The 18,459-nt window shown below is 38.0% G+C and overlaps 1 protein-coding gene across 2 annotated transcripts in view; it reads right to left on the bottom strand.

The window, feature by feature from the left end:
* Positions 1–1,332: 1,332 nt before the first annotated feature.
* UMAD1 (UBAP1-MVB12-associated (UMA) domain containing 1) overlaps positions 1,333–18,459 on the bottom strand; it is a 275,862-nt gene continuing 258,735 nt past the window's right edge. For both annotated transcript variants that reach the window (XM_056117983.1, XM_056117984.1), the window contains exon 4: positions 1,333–3,074. In XM_056117983.1, coding sequence (XP_055973958.1) covers positions 2,817–3,074 — 258 coding nt within the window. In that variant the 3' untranslated portion in view covers positions 1,333–2,816. The remainder of the gene's footprint in view (positions 3,075–18,459) is intronic.

Below are 18,459 nucleotides of genomic sequence, written 5' to 3'. Positions count from 1 at the left end.
CTAACAGCTCTTTCCTAGAACATCTATGGTTTCATGCTGTCAAGCACTGAACTCATACTATCTATAACCAAACCTGCCAATGCTCTTACAGTGGCCATTTAATTAACCTGCAAGGGAACTGGGAACACCAGATGTTAGGGGACTGACTCAAAGCCTCACAGCCTATAACTGAGGGAACCATGGCAAATTGTCTGACAGCTTTTAATGACTGCGTTTTTTTCCTATCACAGCATAGATCTTTGTTATAACTTATTATTAAAGTAAAACTTAAAAAATTAGTTTGGTGTAAGCACAATGACTTACATAAGTGTTTCAGGCGTAAAAAGTTCCACCACTAGGCTCAACTTTTTTCAACTCCCTAGCCTGCTTCCTTCACAGGCCCATTTTTAAGTTTAATTACCATGGTTTGGCTCTAATACTCACAGTGGGGTTGGCTTATACTACAGATACATGCAGATACCTTGCCTCTATATGACTGATGTGTTCAAGGCCTCTCATCCTTGCCCCTGTTATCTACTGTGTGCCTCTTTTTACTCCTCCAGTGCCTTTCTCACTCTAGAATCAAGGATTTGCCTACCTTTGATACCTTCCATTCCTTTGTCATTATTATTCTATATATCATAAATAAGTGAGAACATCCAGCATTTGTACTTCCTCTTCTGATCTATTTCACTTAACATGATCTTCTCCAGTTCCATTCAAGTTGCAGAGAACTGAATGATTTCTTCTTTGCAGCTACATAGTATTCCTATTTCTATATACACATCCCACTGTCATTATCCATCATCTGTCATTGAATACATGAGTTGATTCCATATCTTGGCTGTTGTACTAGCACTGTGATGAGAAAAGGTGAATATATCCTCTTGAATGAGTATTTTTGTGTTTTGGGGGTAGTAATATGAACATTCAGTTATCACTAGGTCACCTAAGTCATTTAACCTATGTTTTTATATTGGGTATAATGGATTTGGCTGCTTGGATGCCAATGTTCCATTAAAAAAAAAGTAACGTGAATTTATATACATGATTACTATATTAAAGTGGCCTTTTTCAGTGTTGTATGTTAGAACTAATCATAATATTGTCACTTTCTAAGTCTTGTGACAGTGGGTTTATATAGAGATGTTCATGTGCTTTCTCTCACATTTCTCAAGTCCTATTAAACCAGGACTGGTGATACAACCATTTTCCATGGTTATTTCTTAAAACTTATATGTTAGAGAACATTTCATAAATTTCCCAGAGCTCTCTGCAAACTATATGCTCAACCTTTACTTCCCAAAGAATCATAAATTGCCTTCAGATATGAATAATACAAAAAACCCAATGTTTTGATCTGAAATTAATCAAAATATCAGTTTATTTAATTTACATATATTTAAATATAGCAATTTCTGGTAGACAAACAAAAATATTATAAGTGCATACTTATAACTTGGCAGGCATAAATATAAATGAAATGTTTAACTATATTACAGAAAGCTGGGGGAGAGTAATATGGCATTAAGGTTTTCACAACATCTTATATAAAATGTTCACATTTGCTTTAATAAAGTTATGTTTTCTAGATGATATTTTATGATGGTTATCTAAAGACTGAAGCTAATTGTTCACCTCCTAAAATACCATTCTTTTTTAAATAAAGCATATTTTTGTCAATATAAAAGTTCTCAATTTTTTAAACAATATAGCAATTTATTAAACATGTACAACACATTAAAAATTGGATCAATCATATACCTTTCTGTAGTGTTCAGTTTTTCTATGTCACTCTATGAAAATTATATTTAAAATTTGGCACAGAATTAATAGGTCATACCACTATTAATCAAAATAAATATAATTGAAATTCCCCACAACATATAAAATATTCTATCATAATTTCTTCTTTACTAGTTTACTAACTAATGGCAGTTTGTTTTTATTGAGATAAATAATGAACAGCTAAAAAACAAGACTAGGTATTTTCCCTCCACACTAACTGTAAATGAGCCAATTTCAGTTTCTCTAGCAATAATACATTTTATCTTTATTCTGGCCATCACAAATCTAGATAATGGTGTTCTCTGCAAAGACATATTCTGATGAGATGATTTTCTTTAGGAAACAGAGGGGAAATGTAAGTGTGGGTCTCTCTGTAAACTAGAGATAATGTCACTAAGGAGAATAAATGCCCACTAAGGCAGAAAAAGTTCTTTGGAAAGTTGGCAGGAGCACACTCAGAGGCAGCAACAAGGGCTAGAGCATCATTCAAGATGGGAATAATTTATTTAAGGGGGGAAGGATTGCCAGGGGTTGGGGAAACTGAAATGTGTCACAAGCAGCACCCAGAACAGTTGCAGTAACCTTGTAACAGCAAACTACCACTGCTTTTAGGAAAATTTTTATACTTCCACATCAGTGTCTAAATCAGGGCTGAAGAAATCAAGCTAACTGGCCAATATTTTTCTGAGTCCACGTGTAACACTGTGGAAGGAGAAAGGGAGTAATATAATTCAAGTTCCCTGCAAACCAGATTTCACACTTATTCTAGGCACAGGCATCAGAGTTGTAAATAAGAAAAATGCCACAGTTCTTTTTCACAGTTCCTTAAGAGAAGTTCAATGCGTTATATTTCAAAAGACCAGTTGAAGGAATCTTATCCTACCACAAAGCCTTGAGAGTCTAATTTTCATATAATTGGAAGGAAGGTTAACAAAGTAGGATTTAAGTCCATTGTTAATAGAAATATGCTTTCTGAGGACTTTAATGAAATGGCAAGGAACACGGGGAGAATCATTTTAAAGCTGTCAAGGTATAAACAGACATACAGATTATGAATCAAAGAGCACTGAATTTTCGAGCGTGAAGTCATACCAAAAGCGTGATAGATTCTCACTGACATTGGAGGAGAGCAAGTGGTCAGGAAGGTCACTGATGCTGTCCTGCACAGCCAGCACGTGCGGGGCCAAGGTGAAGGGTACGTCGCTCAGGAGTTCGGTCATTGACGTGTTGTTTTCCAGGCTCTGGCCTGCCTTGTTTTCTGTTTCAGGGCTTGCTCCCATCACACTGGGTGGGTTTTCTTCACTGGTCTAAAAATACATACATATTTAAATCATTTTGACTTTATGGGCTTGGAGGTTTAGTAACTATAAATGTGACATTAATATATCAAAATGAGCAATGTGGAATATATAACTATTTCCAGATTAGAATACAGTTATTTACTTCATTTAGAAATACATCCATTCAAATCTATACTAGATTTGATAATGAGCATTAAACCCTTCTCTTCCTTTGAATGACCACTCAAGCCCCCTTCAAATCAGACTGGCATTCTTGCCTAGATGTCTATAGTCTGTATCTGCTTTTCCAAATCTGATATATGCTTTCAGCCTCTAATTCATTCCCACCTCTCTGTGAAATCTTACATCAGTGCTGTCTAAAATGACCTCGCTCACTTAGAAAGATTAAGAGACAAACTATGTAGACTATTAATTAATTGGCAATTCATTACATGTGTTCTTTTTTGGGGGGTCACACCCGGTATTGCACAGGGGTTACTCCTGGTTCTGCATTCAGGAGTTACTCGTGAAGGTGCTCGGGGGACCATATGGGATGCTGGGAATTGAACCCGGGTCTGCCGCGTGCAAGGCAAACGCCCTACCCACTGTGCTATTGCTCCATATGTTCTTACTAGTTTTTATTTCATATATCTTACTTCCAGCTATACTCTAAGATTCTCAAAGGCAAGCAATCTTTGTCCCACATATTTTCCAGATATATCCTAACGTAGACTTGAGAAATTTCTGACTTTAATTTAACAACTAGGTCAAAAGTTACTCAAAGAATTGATAGATCTTGTCTAACTTCTTTAATATTGGTATATTTTAAATGCATGGTTTATTAGAAAGTGTGCACTATAGTATTTTCATAGAACTTAGCATAAGTCCCAACCTGGAAAGTATTTTAAAAAAAAAGAAGTGTGTTTATAGAAATGCAAATGAACAACCTGATTTCAAACAGTTGAAAACAAAGCAATTTAGGTAAAAAATTCACTCCACTAGGATCCTCCCAGGAGGGGAGATGCATGTCGAAAGTAGACTATGGACTGAACATGTTTGCCACTCAATGCCTCTTTTGCAGACCACAACACCCAAAAGGAGAGAGAGAACACAGGGGATTGCCCTGCCACAGAGACAGGGGGGATGGGGGGATGGGGGTGGGAGGGATATTATCCATGGTGGTGGAAAATGGGCACTGGTGGAGGGATGGGTATCTGATCATTGTATAATTGAAACCAAAGCACAAAAAATTGTAAATCTACAACTTTAAAAAAAATAAAATAAAATAAAGGGAAAAAAAAAATTCACTCCACTATTCATACCTTGTCTCATGAAGAATAAAGCTAAAAAGCTATTGGTGATTCCACCCTGGTTCTTTCCTGCCCTTGTCCCTGTCTAGTCTGTTCTGACCCCTCTCTGGTCCTGGTTTCTTGATCTTGTTATGCACACCCAGCTTGTGGATGCCTCTGGCCTTTTGCTTTTCAAAGCTCTGCCTCCTTTTCCCAGATAATCACATCTCAGAGAAGTCTTTCCTGAACTCTAGGCTTAGGCTGTGTCACCCCTCACTCCCGCGCTCCCTGTCTCTCGCTTTCCTTCTTCCCCCACAAAGCCCTTTTGACATTATATGTCATATAGTTTCTTCTGGCATACCACCCCTGAGAAGCTCAGTGTCTGTCTGTCATACTCATTTCTCAAAGGTCCTGATCAGTGCCTGCTAAACAAAAGTTATTTGTTGAATGGATGAAAGCAGACAAGATTTCTGCCTACATGGAGCTTACATTACAATGGTAATTGTAATTATTACAAATGGAATTGTAGTTATTTACATTACTACAAATTCTGTTTCTAAGTGTAGGAGAGAATGATATTTAGTACAAACAATTTTATAAGACTTGTAGCTGAAGCATAAAATGTAGAAAAGGTTTAAGTGTGTACTCTGTTAAAATTTCATCAGCTGGATAGTGATAAGCAACCACTACCCAGATCAAAAAATAGAAGTGACAAACTTGCAGAAGCCCTCCTCTCTGCCTGCTCAATCACCATCATAACTTCTAACAGCATACTTTGTTTTATCTAGTTGGTATTTTTGAAGGTAATTCTATTTTATGGTATGAATGTTTTTGTTTCTTATTTTCACCCATTATACATATGAGAATCAGTCATATTGTTGCATGCTGAATTTTTAAATTCTTAGACATATTGTTAAAGGGGCATGTTTTAGCTGATGTCTTAATGACTTTGCAGTGCAGGCCTGACATGCACAAAGCCCTGAGTTTGACTCCTAGAACTGAATGTCCTCCTGAGTACCACCAGTTGTATAATCAATGGCTGCCAGCATCACTTGGCCTGAGCACTGTCAGGGTAGTTCCTGGTATCCTAGGCACTTTGGGGGAGACCACCAAAAACAGATTAATAAAAAGTTTTAAAACAATTACTTTTGTTGCTCTGTTGACAGTGAACAGTGTTAAAGGTGTAAAGTAGAAAGACCAATAGAACATGAGATGGATGTGAAAAAGACTGGTGCTATGAGATTAAAGATGAGACAAATGGGTTGGAGTGGTAGTACAGTGGGGAGGGTGTTTGCCTTGCATGCGGCTGACCCAGGTTCGATCCCAAGAATCCCAGATGGTCCCCGGAGCACTGCCAGGAGTGATTCTTCAGTGCAGAGCCAGGAGTATTACCGGGTTTGACTCCCAAAAACAAACAAAAAAAAATAAAGATGAGAAAAACCGCTCAATATTGGATAGACTTTCCTGGTGAAACCAAAAGGATTTGCTGATGGAAAGAAGATCAAGAGAGATGTCAATCATGAAGCCAATAATTTTGGTCTGAGTAATCAGGATGGAGTAATCATTTAAAAGAAATGGGAAAGAGTATCAGCAGAACAAGCTTGGGCAGGAAGATTAAGAGTTCAGCTTTGGAGGTTTGAGGTGCTTAACAGATATCTGAATGGACTCTTAGCAGGTAGGTGATATAATCTGAGTCAGCAGCTGGTAAGGTCTGGTGCAGAATGTTTGGTTGGTGTCTGTCCTAAAGAGAAAATAAAGTGCAGACAGCTTTAAGAACAGACCATCTTCCTAGGTCTTTATGGTAAAATAAATAATATATATATGTGTGTATATATACATATACACACACATATATATTTATGGGTTAGTATCTGGAAAGAGATGTAGAGTCAACAGAGGTTTCTTTCTTTTTTTTTTTCCATTTTTAAGTTGGGAGAGTTAATGGTACTTTATATGCTAACTAGAAAAAATATATAATAAAAAATCCATAGAGATTCTGTAAAGAAGAAATTTCTTTCTTCCAAGGTATTACTAATATCTAACACAGAGACTTTTTAAAACTTGTTTAGTGAATGACTCTAAATTAATGAACACGTCAACACAGACATATCAACATCAAGAGTTACCTGTTAACATCATGTGAAAATAAAACAAGAGTACTTTCTTAGGACCAAAACTTAAGATAAACATAATCATAACGTGTAGGGACAAAACTTACTAGAAAGGTACATATAGTGAACAGAACCTGCCTCCTGAAACCTGAGTGGGATTTAAATATGAAATCTCCCGGTTCAGTCCTGAGTGATGGCATACTTGAGTAATGATGCCACAGTTCCAGCCTCTTAAAAGGGCTGCGCCAAAGGCTAGGTTCAAGATCACATTTGCATCAGAGCTTTGGTTTCCATGGAGCTGCTCAGAGTATTTAAGAGAATAGAGTCTAAAGGGCCAGGTGGCTTAGTGCAAATCTAAAGTGCTACTGGTAAGCAAATGGCACTGGGCCAATTATTTGGCTTCTCTGTGATTCCACTTCCTTAGCTGTATTATGAAATTAATAATAGCTATTTTCAGATATTTTTATGAAGATGAAGCACCAATTTGAAGTAGAATAGTGCTTTATACATATTAAGAGCGATGAATAAAAGCTTTAATAATGTCAGTTCTCAGTTAACTTAGATAAAGTTCAAGATTCATCCTTTTCTTTTGATACTTACATTCATTGTTGATTTAAATCATCTTACTTTCACCCCTTTTCTATCTTGTCTTCTTGCCTATCCTAAAGCATAAATAAATATTCCCTAAATTTGTAAGTATTCCAGATTTGAATGTCTTTATTTTCCTTGTATGCAGAATGTTCTCCAGTTACCAGTTCAGTTTTCTTAAAAGCATTCTTAAAATCTCACATTAGTACTTGCAGTACTTTACTTTCTAAACACATAATTTCTCAGGTTTAATGCTCTAGCAACATTTATTCCTGTTCATGCTTATATTAATCTCATTTCCTTTTCTAATTACTCCTCACCATATTTGACAGAAATATGTCAGACTATGGTATAAAAAAGAAACTGTAACTTCAAGTTCTGCTGAAGCTGCCACATGATGACCTAAAATGGGGTCAGGTTTATCCATCTGCTCTCTGTTCTGCAGAATGAGTGGTGAGGATGATGGTGCCAGGAATGCAGATCAACCTAGAACGTATCATGTTCATCCCTGGTACCACAATCAATCAGTCCTCACTATCTGATTGGCCCCTAGGAATTCTGAGTTAGTGGCCTAGGAACAGGCATTAGAGGGAGAGAAAAAGAATGATAACAAGTAGCATTATTGAACTACTACTGCTTTGTGACAGTCCCTATCTAAGCTGTTTAAAATATCTGCAAGCATTTAAGTCTTGCAATAGCTGTGTGGTGAGAACTATTACTATTCCAAATTAAAAACAAAAGGATGGGGCCCAGGAGATAGCACTGGCACCTGGGCACAAGCTTTGCATGCGTGGCATCTTGGCTTGATTCTTGGCACCCTATGGTTCCTGGAACACCAATAGGCCTAAGCTGCTCCTTGGGGTTGAACATCAACCTTTCCTGTCTGGCTGACCATGGGTCCCTGCCGGTGGTTTCTGGAACCCCTGACTATTGCCTGGAAGGTCAAAAACAAAACAAAGTGGATGCTGAGGCACAGAACAGTACAGTGGTTAAGATACTTGCCTTGCATATGGCCAACGCTGGTGTGATCCCTAGTACAGTGATATGGTCACTGCATATGAGCTCCACCAGAAGTAAGCCCTGAGTACCGCCAGACATTATCCAAAGTTCAAAAGAAAAAAAAATGTTGTAGGTTATGCATTTCACCTGTTAGTCTATGGTGAAGCAGATTCAAATCTGGTTATCTTTAGTACTCTACATTCTAAGATCTTATATAACCTATCCATGATTTGGACAGAATGACTGAATTAACAATGCACTGAAAATTTAAGGGACAGTATTATAAATGATGACAGGGACGTGGGATATCTTTGTAAATCTGGAAGAAAAGAAAATGACTCCTATCTTTTAGAAAGAGGACTGAAAAAATGAGGTGAATTCTTTGAAGAATGGTGGGAAATCAACTGTAATTTGCAAGTTGTTTATCCTTGGAAATGATAATCTGAGTATATCTGAAGACTTTCCATGATGGAGACTTTTACAAAAGTTAATTGTACTAATGCCACAAAGTCTTTAACCAACTACTTCCTAGAAAGATGCAAGTTTAAGCAGTGCTGTACACACTGCTCCTGCATTTCTCTCTCAACCGTTGGCTACAGTGCACAGTCTCTAAGAAGGCTGCCTGCCCTCTTGGCAGCAGGATGAGTGCCATGATGCAGCTGCTGCTGGCATGCTGAGAACTGGAAGGGGAGAAATTATAAGACAAAACAAGAAAAAGCCAAAGAGCAAATGTGAGTCAAAATTCAAGGTCCTGGCACTTGCCTATCCTGGTCACCAAGTTTCTAGGTTGGCAACCTATCGAAGTAGAGGTTGGGGCTGAGAGCAAAAACAGGCGCTGGGTGCCCTTTCATGAAGTAACCATCTCTCTTACACAGAATTTTGCATTTTTTTCCCATCTCCATATAATCTAGTAGTCCTTAAAGGGTAGAGTGAGTATGTTAGACACAAAGGAGCAAGAAGCAAAGAATCAATTGTCTTATGCTAGTAGCAAAATTAAAATTAATTTAGAGAATATAAAATAATTTAGAGAATATGTTTATAAAGCATATTGTTTTGCATGCTTTCTGTTCCTAGAAATACTACTATGATAATGTTTCTCACATAACTTCTTTTATATAATCTAACTTTTTATACTCCTGAGTATACCATGTAGAACAGTGTTTCTAGCCTTCAGAAATGTTTCCTTATTTATATTACGGTAATATGTAGGTGAACAATTAGAGCTGTTTTCATGTTTGTATAAAAATGAGTCTGAGCATGAGTTAACTTGTTAAAAAAATGGACCAGCAAAATGTATTTTGTCCTGCTTGTATTCTATTATGTTTGCTTCAAACAATTCGGAGGTTTACAGCCATATCCCCCACTTTCTTGCAGAGTAGTCATAAAGATTTATGAGATTCAATCTGTAAAATCTTCTTAGAGCTTAGGAAAAACATTCTCTAAGAATACTAGACACAAAGCACTTTTTAGTAAAGACTTTAAAATATGAAATCACTTTTTGGAGCAACAGAAGTTTTTGCCATCCTAGTGATCCATATTCCTGGGTGTTTGAAAGCAAAGAAATGAAGCTTTATGAGCAGGGATCCATATTTTTCTGGGCACAAAAGCCCCAGTAACCTCTTTGCAATCCATTATTAAAGATCACCAACTTTGCAAACAAAGTGACAATTTGGAGTCTCCATCTACATAGCAATATCAAAGTATAAATATTTTATTAATATGAGCACCAGCTATATTGGGCAGCTTTCAAAACCTCCCATTTTCCCTACAATCTGCATCTCAGATGAGCAGAGATGAAATAGTGATCTATAAAAGTAAAAAATGGAAACATCAAAATTTAGAAACCACCCTTAACAAAACAGCACTGGAACCTCTCTTAAAAGGGCATGATACCAGGTATAAAACATCCATCTACCCATTCAATTTACATATAAAGAAGGTAGCTATATCAAGCATATTTCTAGGAAACAAATTATGGTGGAAAGAGTTACTATCAAGCCCTGGCTCTCTATGCCTTTAAATTCAAAAGTCTATAAATAAAAGACATGTTCCTTAGAACAATAGCCTGAACAGGCAGCACTGTCACTTTATCTCCCAGATAACTATCCATTCTATTCTTGCTTCAGCTGGTATCTGCTTGCATTACATCAGCATCTTGATGGGGGTGGGGCAGGGAGCAAATCTGAGTCAGAAGCATCAGGGAGAAGAGGTTAAGAGAAGGTGACAGAGTGGCACAGCCAGACTCCTTGATTTTTCTAAGATAGTTGCTAACAAATGTTTGCTTGCTGTTAAAAACTAGTGTCGGTCACTTACAACTAAATAAGTTCAAACCATGGCCTTTTATTTTGAAGAAATTATGCTGCAAGAATAGACTTTACTGTTGCCCTGAAAATCTTCAGATCAGCGGACCCTACACATAACAAGTTCCTCAGAAAATATATTTTTTTGTTTTTGTTTTATTAGTGAAACACCATGAGGTACAGTTGTAGACTTACAAGTTGTTGTGCTTGGGTTTCAGTTATACAATGATTGAGTACCCATCTCACCACCCGTGCCCATTCTCCACCACCACCAATCCCAGTATCCCTCCCACCCCCCCATCACCCATCCCACCCTGCCTCTGTGGCAGGGCACTCCCTTTTGTTCTATCTCTCCTTTTGGGTGCTGTGGTCTGCGGAAGAGACATTGGGTGGCAATCATGTTCGGTCTATAGACTACTTTCAGCATGCATCTCCCATCCTGGGCGGATCTTCCCAGCACCCTTTATTTGGTGCTTCCTTCTCTATCTGGGCTGCCTTTACCCCTAGAGTGTGCGTTCTTCGAGAAAATAAACAAGATAGATAAACCACTAGCAATACTCACAAAGAAACAGAGAGAAAATCCTAATAAACCTAATCAGAAATAAGAATGGGGATATCACAACGGAAAACAATGAAACCAGTGATCAAAAGATCATCAGAGACTACTTTCAAAGTCTGTATGCCACGAAACAAGAGAACCTAGAAGAAATGGATAAATTCCTGGATTCCTATAATCTCCCAAAGCTGAGTCAAGAAGATATAGAATACCTGAATAGACCTCTTAACATCAAGGAAATTGAAACTGTAATAAAAAGTTTTCCCCAAAACAAAAGCCCAGGTCCAGATGGATTCACTAGCGATTTTTTCCAAACATTTAAAGAGGACCTACTGCCAGTCCTCAAGCTTTTCCAGGAAATTGAAAAAACAGAAACTCTCCCAAACAGTTTCTATGAAGCCCATATCTCTCTAATACCAAAAGGAAACAAAGACACCACAAAAAAAAGAAAACTACAGGCCGATATCCCTGATGAACACGGATGCAAAGATTCTCAACAAAATACTAGCAAATAAAATTCAACAACTCATCAAAAAGATCATACACCATGACCAAGTGGGATTCATCCCGGGGATGTAAGGATGGTTTAACATACAGAAATCAATCAACATAATTCATCATATCAACAAAAGATAAAAATCATATGATCATATCAATAAATGCAAAGAAAGCATTTGACAAGATAAAGCACCCATTTATGATGAAAACCCTTGCCAAATTGGGGATAGAGGGGACTTTCCTCAATATAGTTAAAGCCATCTACCACAAGCCTATAGCAAGCATCATCCTCAGTGGGGAAAAACTGAGAGCCTTCCCCCTAAGATCAGGGACGAGACAAGGATGCCCATTGTCTCCAGTACTGTTCAACATAGTACTGGAAATACTAGCAAAGCAATTAGGCAAGAAAAAGAGATTAAGGGCATCCAAATAGGAAAGGAAGAAATCAAGCTCTCACTATTCGCAGATGATATGATACTATACTTAGAGAACCCCAAAACCTCTACCAAGAAACTCCTAGAAACGATAGACTTGTATAGTAAAGTTGCAGGCTATAAAATCAGTACCCAAAAATCCAGGGCTTTCCTATATGCAAATAGTGAGAGAGAAGAAAATGACATGAAGAAAACAATCCCATTCACAATTGTACACCAGAAAATCAACTACCTAGGAATTAGTTTAACTAAGGAAGTAAAGGACCTGTACAAAGAAAACTACAAAACACTGCTTCTTCAGAAAATATTTTTGAATAGCCCTGTATCTGTTCAGTTTTTTCCTCAGATACCCTAGGGTAGCTCAGGCTTAATGTTTTTTGTTCCTTTGTTCTAGGGCCACACTAGGTGGTACCCAAAGCTTACTCCTGGCAGGTTGGGCATGACATTTGGGTGCGGGGAATTGAACCCAGGCTGGCGACAAGCAAGACAAGCACTTTACCCTCCCTTTCGTCTGGCACCTGGGTTTGACTTTTGTGTGTGTGGGTGGGAAGCAAGATAGTTTTAATAGAAACTTATTTAGAAAGATGTGAAAGGACAGTATATCTTACTTATCTGTAGTATATAGAATACTGGGTGAGGCAATGAATTTTAGTAAAGAGGGTATGCCTAGATGAGCCTTAACCCTAGTGTTTAGAGACAAGAAGGACAGAGAAGGAAAGAAAGCATGGTGTGGAAGAAGAGTAGAACAGGAAGTAATGGGTGAACAAGGGTTAAGGCTTCAGTTATAATTGTGATATGGTGAGTGGTATAGTCATATACCCAAAACATAGGCTCAACACCAAAAACATGAGATCTAAGTTGCAAGTACTGGAACTTTGTAATGTGCCTGTTGAGTTGACAGAAGTGGGATGAAGTGGGGATGGAAGAGGGATGGAATATGGGAAAACTTGTGGAGGGAAGTTGACACTGGTGGTGGGATTGGTATTGAAATAGTATATGCCTAAAACTCAACTATCAATAACTTTGTAAATCGCAGCTTTTAAATTGGTTTTTTTAATGAAAAAACGAAAAAAAAAAGATGTGTGAGGAGAGAAAGGGAAGAAGCATGTGTTCAAGAGAGAACAGACTTTGGCAGAGTGGAAAGTGGAATTAGGCAAGCAAAGAAACACAGAGACAAGAAAGAGAGGCACATATTTAAGGAAGAAACAGGCTTGAAGGGCAAACTCCTAGGGCTGGATTTTTTTCAACTGAAGAGTTAGGCCAAAGAAACAAAGAATTCACCACTGATGTAAATTAGGTGAATTCCTTGAAACCCTGTGTTCCCTGTGCCCTGGATTTCTATCCAGGGGCTAAATATTTAAATAACAATCAAAGAGGTTACATTAGAAAGGGGATATTTAATTTTTTTGTTGTGGGGAACTATTCCTCTTTAGACCAGAGGAGAGGTACTTACAAGGCCACAGAGCCATGGAGAGTGCCTCTGCAAAGCCAGTGTTCTGATACTAGAGGCAAATCTCCTGCCTCAGGAAACATTTTCCATATTCCCTTTCTTTTCTGGCTCTCTGATAGCCTTTCAGTTTATGTTTTGGCTCATGATTTTGTTTTCAATATTTCTTCTCTCTTCTCCTTTTCCCCACACCACTCATTAATTCCACCTTCTTTTGCTTCCTGCGGCTTCTCCCATCTAACGTTTTAAAGAATTTTAAATGTTCTCCTAAGTTCCTCTTTTCAGGACTCCAAGTTGAATGTATACAAGAGAGGAGGAAGTAAGCTGGCTGTCGCTTGTTTCTATAATCTGTTCCATGTATTCTTGGAAGAGTAGTTTGACTGAAGCCGGAAAACCTGCTGTACTAGCCAACTTGAAGGGGGAGCAGTGGAAAGAGGAGAGAGAAGGAGACATCGTAGGACAAGAACCAGACCAGAAACAGTGTTTTCAGTGTGGATACTGTTTAATATCGTTTAAAAAATACAAAACCAGCATTAAACAGTGATTTAAAAAAAAAAACAACTGCACCTTAAAAGTTTGTTTATAGAAATCCATGATCTCTAACCTTAAGCTGTTCAGACAGCTCATATTTTTCTAATAGGCTTATCAACCTCATTCTTCACATATTTCTTCCTTTCTTCTAGAATATATCAACACCTTCATCTTTGTGATAGGCAGGTGGGCTAGCCTCTACTTATCAGAGAAAACAGAAGCCTTCAAATGAGACTCTTAACCTATTCCTCCTCCCACCCCATCCCCAGCCCTCTTCAAGACTTAATTTGTCTCTTCTGGACTAGCCCCACTGTCCGAAGCTGAGGAGACCCACATGTCCCCCACTCTTCAAGGACAGGACTTCATTAGCTAGGAAGTGTCTCCTAATTGCTAACCTTTCATGTAATTGATCGACCATTTGCAGAAAATTCTCTTCAAATCAAGGCTGTCTTTCTACTTTTCTCCACAGTCAGGCTAAGTTCATTGCTACTACTCCAAATCACCTTCAGACCCTCACCCACTCACTGTACCTTGCCTTCTTTCTCTGCCCCTCTAACATTCCTTTTTCCAAGTTACTGATAATCACTCTTCTGCTGAAATCAGATATTTTGAAATTCTAATTGTATATGATCTTTGTGTAGCAAAGAAGACTGGTGATTTTGTGAGTTTCTATTTCTTGACTTCTGAACCAATTCTTAATTTTGCCTTTTAGTATTTAATCTGTTTCTGAATTGATAATGTTCTCCAGGACCTCACTCTCTTCCTTCATTTTTCATAGTCTCAACACACTTCCTTGGTTGAATGTATCCGTAACTACGAATTTTTATCTAGAGCTCCAAAACCATATGTTCATCCCTTTTACACATCTTTTCCTGGCTTTTCCTTAAGGATCTTCAACCAGCTTGTGTCCTAGGTCTGGATCTCATCTTCTTCTCAACTCCACTAAAACTTTAATGCTCTTGTAATGCTTTCCATATTGCTAATGAGTGCCAACATGGTTGCTTAACACAGAAACCTGAATTAGCTTTGGATTCACTCTCTTTCTCACTTCCTCTCTGTAATAAATGATTGAGTACTACTGCTTTTTTATGCTTTTTGTTTTGGGACTACTGTCAGAAGTGCTCAGAGAACACTCCTGGCACGGCACAGGGAATCATATGAGGTGTCAGAGAAAGAACCTGGATCAGCAGCTTGGAAGGCAAGTGCCCAGCCCCCTGTACTTGATCTCTGGCCCTCACTGTCATTCTCTTATGGCAGGTTGCTATAGTTTTCTGTCTGGTATGTTGCATATTGTTGAACTCGTTTTATACTGCATCTTCCCCAGTGGTATCTAACATATGCTCTTTCTTGCTTTAAAACATTGGTGCCTTTGGAGAAAAGGGCACATTTCTTATCACATCACACAGTGTGACTTGACCTTGTTTGGCCCTATAATTTCTGATATTACCTAAACTCTATCTAGACCAAGCTATCCCAGAAAAACCCTTAGAAACATTTCGCCCAGTAACTTCATTATTACTGTTTCTTAAACTCTTTCCTAAACTCTATCTAGACCAAGCTATCCTAGAAAAACCCTCAGAAATATTTCACCCAATAACTTCTTAAATCTGGACCAAATACATATCCTGGTATTCCTCTAACTGAATGGGCAAATCTCTGTCAACATCACACTGGACTAGAATTTTCTCCTTATAGCAGCTTTTGGTGGCCAGTTCAAATATAGGGACAATAGCTTGTATCTCCATTTTCCTAGCAATTATGATTGCTGGTTGTTTATTAATACATGTTTACTGAATATGTGAAAATTTTAAATATCTTCATAATTTTAAAAATATTCAGAATAAGGTAAGACATTATCATGTTGACCTCTGATTTCTTAATCTGTGTTTGTTTTTTCTAACATGGTTTTGTGGCTTATTTTTTTGATCACCACCAAATGATGAAACATGAAATGTATAAAATAGAGATAACTGACTATATCAAATTCCTAAAGAGTGAGATGGGTTATTCTTGGCTTGCCAAATGATCAGTTTTACATAAGTATCTCCCAAAGGTAGTTCAGTAATTTCATACTACAATGGAGCTGAAACTGTTTGGAAAATAACAGATGCTCCCAAATTTATTTCACCTACCAATCCTTTTTGAGAACAAAGTCACTGTGCCTGTCCCACCTTACTATATGCCTTCTTTAAGGGAATAAGCAATAGCTCCAATTGCACCTGAGGCAAGGTTTCCCCTGTGATAGGTCCAGGGATCCTTGGGGACATAGGGACAATACTGCTCACTTTGGGAAACAGTCCATAGAGCAGTCATTAACTGACAAAGGACAAGAAGCTAGTTTTATCTATTCCAAATTTCTTCAATCCAAATACCATACACTGGTGACTTGTAAACAACAGATATTTACTTCTCACAGCTCTAAAGGTTTAAAACTCCAAGATCAAGACACTAAGAGATTTTATCTCTGATGCAGGCCCATTTCCTTGTTCCCTTTGGCTACCCCAGACTGCAGAAATGACCAGGGATCTCTCTGGTACCTCTTCCATGGAGGCTCTAATCTCATTTATGAGAACTCTATCCCATAAGCTACTTCACTTTCCTCAGGCCTCCAAATACCCTCACCTTGGGGATTAGGTTTCCACATAGAAATCTGGGGGTTCAGATTCAGCCTAAAACATTAACCTGCTTACAAAGCTCTCCTTTCCCAGGAACCAGTATTTCTCCTCAGTTGTAATCTAGAGCTGATGCAAAGTAGCCTATATTTGGGGGCAAGGTTATGTGGGCGACAGCCAGCAATAAGGTGTCAAGATTAGCTAAATGCTATAATAAGTCCTCAAAGGTGAGGGATGAACAGAAGGGGAGGGTATGAGTAGATATATTTTATTTATTTTGTTCATCTCTGTTAAAGAGAAAAGCCTTCTTCTCTGGTTTCCATAAAGAGACTGTTTTCTAAACATCTTGGCCTCCCACCCTATTCCTTATTCTTCCTCAAGGAGGTAAGAGTAAGTTTGCTCTTGGTGGGTCCATGTTTCCACTGGAGGAAGCTAGATTCAAATCCCTGAGGCCTGGGGAAGATCTCTTTCTCTTACATCTTTGTCTGGACTATGGGACATAGACATGTTCTTCCACATTAAGAGCATCTGTTGTGCAGCCTTATAAACTCTCCACACATTTAGACTAAGCTGCCTCCTCTAACCTAGTCCTTATTCAAAAGAATAAAAATCCTTCTTTAAAAAGAAGGCCATTTTGTTTCTCTATTTAATCAAATTTCTCTACAGGCTGAGGAGGCAGATGAAGAAAAGTAAAGCCTTGCTTTTGTATAGGATAGTAAGTCCTCACCAGTCTCTATTCCGTTTATACCCCAAAGGAGAAGAATATTAACTATGACTAAAATAGCAAAACCAAAATCATGTAGATGTTCAATAACCTGGAAATTAAAGCTTTGACAAACTCAACACTTAAAAACTTTACAGGCTCTACCATATTCGGCAAAACAACATATTCATGTTTCTTTTTTACCAGTTTATAATTCCATTACATCTGTAAAATCAAAATTTATCAGAATCTTGGAGAATGGCAGCTAACATTTGTTTAATGCTTCACATGGTTTTTGAAGTAGTTTCATATGTTATTTCATTTGAGCTTAACAATCCACTGAATTTTATAGGGAAACTTCTGTTTCCATTCTCGTCATCTGTGGCTCAGAGTTTAGAAACTTTCTGGGAACCAGAGCAGTAGTACAGCAGGTAGGGCATTTGCCTTGCGTGCAGCCAACACAGGTTTGCCCCCTGGCATCCCATCTGATCCCCCGATCTCCACCAGGCATAAGCCCTGAGCACCACCAGGTCTGCCCCCTCCCACTTTTTTTTTAAGTTTAGGGCCTTTTTAAGGTCATGCTACTAGTATTCATCAGAGATTTGTAGTCTGGGTCTCAACTTAAAATTGAATGCTCTCCCTCCACTATAAAGGTTATTACCAAGGGAAAAACTGTAAAACTTGCCCGTCTTAGTCGTTTTTAAGAACATTTTTTCCCACCAATACTTTAGAGGCAACTGATATGTGGGGTAAAGGTCTCAAATTATGGACCATGCCATACAGAGTGTAATGTAGTAGTTCAACTAATCATCTTGTAATAGCTAAAAAAAAAAAAAAACAACTATAGCTTCTGGGAGCTGATGCAATAGTACAGTGTATATGGTGCTAGTCTTGCAAGCTGCTGACCTGAGTTTGATCCCTGGTGAGTAAGCACTACTGAATGTGGCCCTAAAATAAGCCCCCTCCTCCCGCAAAAACTATAATTTCCTATCACAAAGTTCCAAAATGTTTTTGTACACAAAATTTTTAAGATTATTCTATACGTAAAGTTCTGAAGAATTTGATATTCCTTTTAAATCAATTTAGATTCTATTTAACTTTCCATTTATGTAGCTTTATTCAAATACTCAATTTCTTCAAGTAAATACAACAAGATCATACATTTTTGTTAGTTATTTTGGGCCACACTTGGCAGGGCTTAGGGGACCATATCTGGTGCTAGGGATAGAATCAGAGTTGCCTGTTTGCAAGGAAAGCACCCTATTTGCTATAGCATAACTCAGGCCCCAATAAGATAATATTAAGGATCCTTTCAAAGGATATTAGTGGAAAAACTGCACACCT

The sequence above is a fragment of the Sorex fumeus genome, unplaced genomic scaffold (genome assembly GCF_029834395.1).
Source record: "Sorex fumeus unplaced genomic scaffold, SorFum_2.1 ptg000037l, whole genome shotgun sequence".
NCBI lineage: Eukaryota > Metazoa > Chordata > Mammalia > Eulipotyphla > Soricidae > Sorex > Sorex fumeus.
Note: the sequence above shows the minus strand (reverse complement) of the source record. Positions and strands in the feature narration are given on the sequence as shown.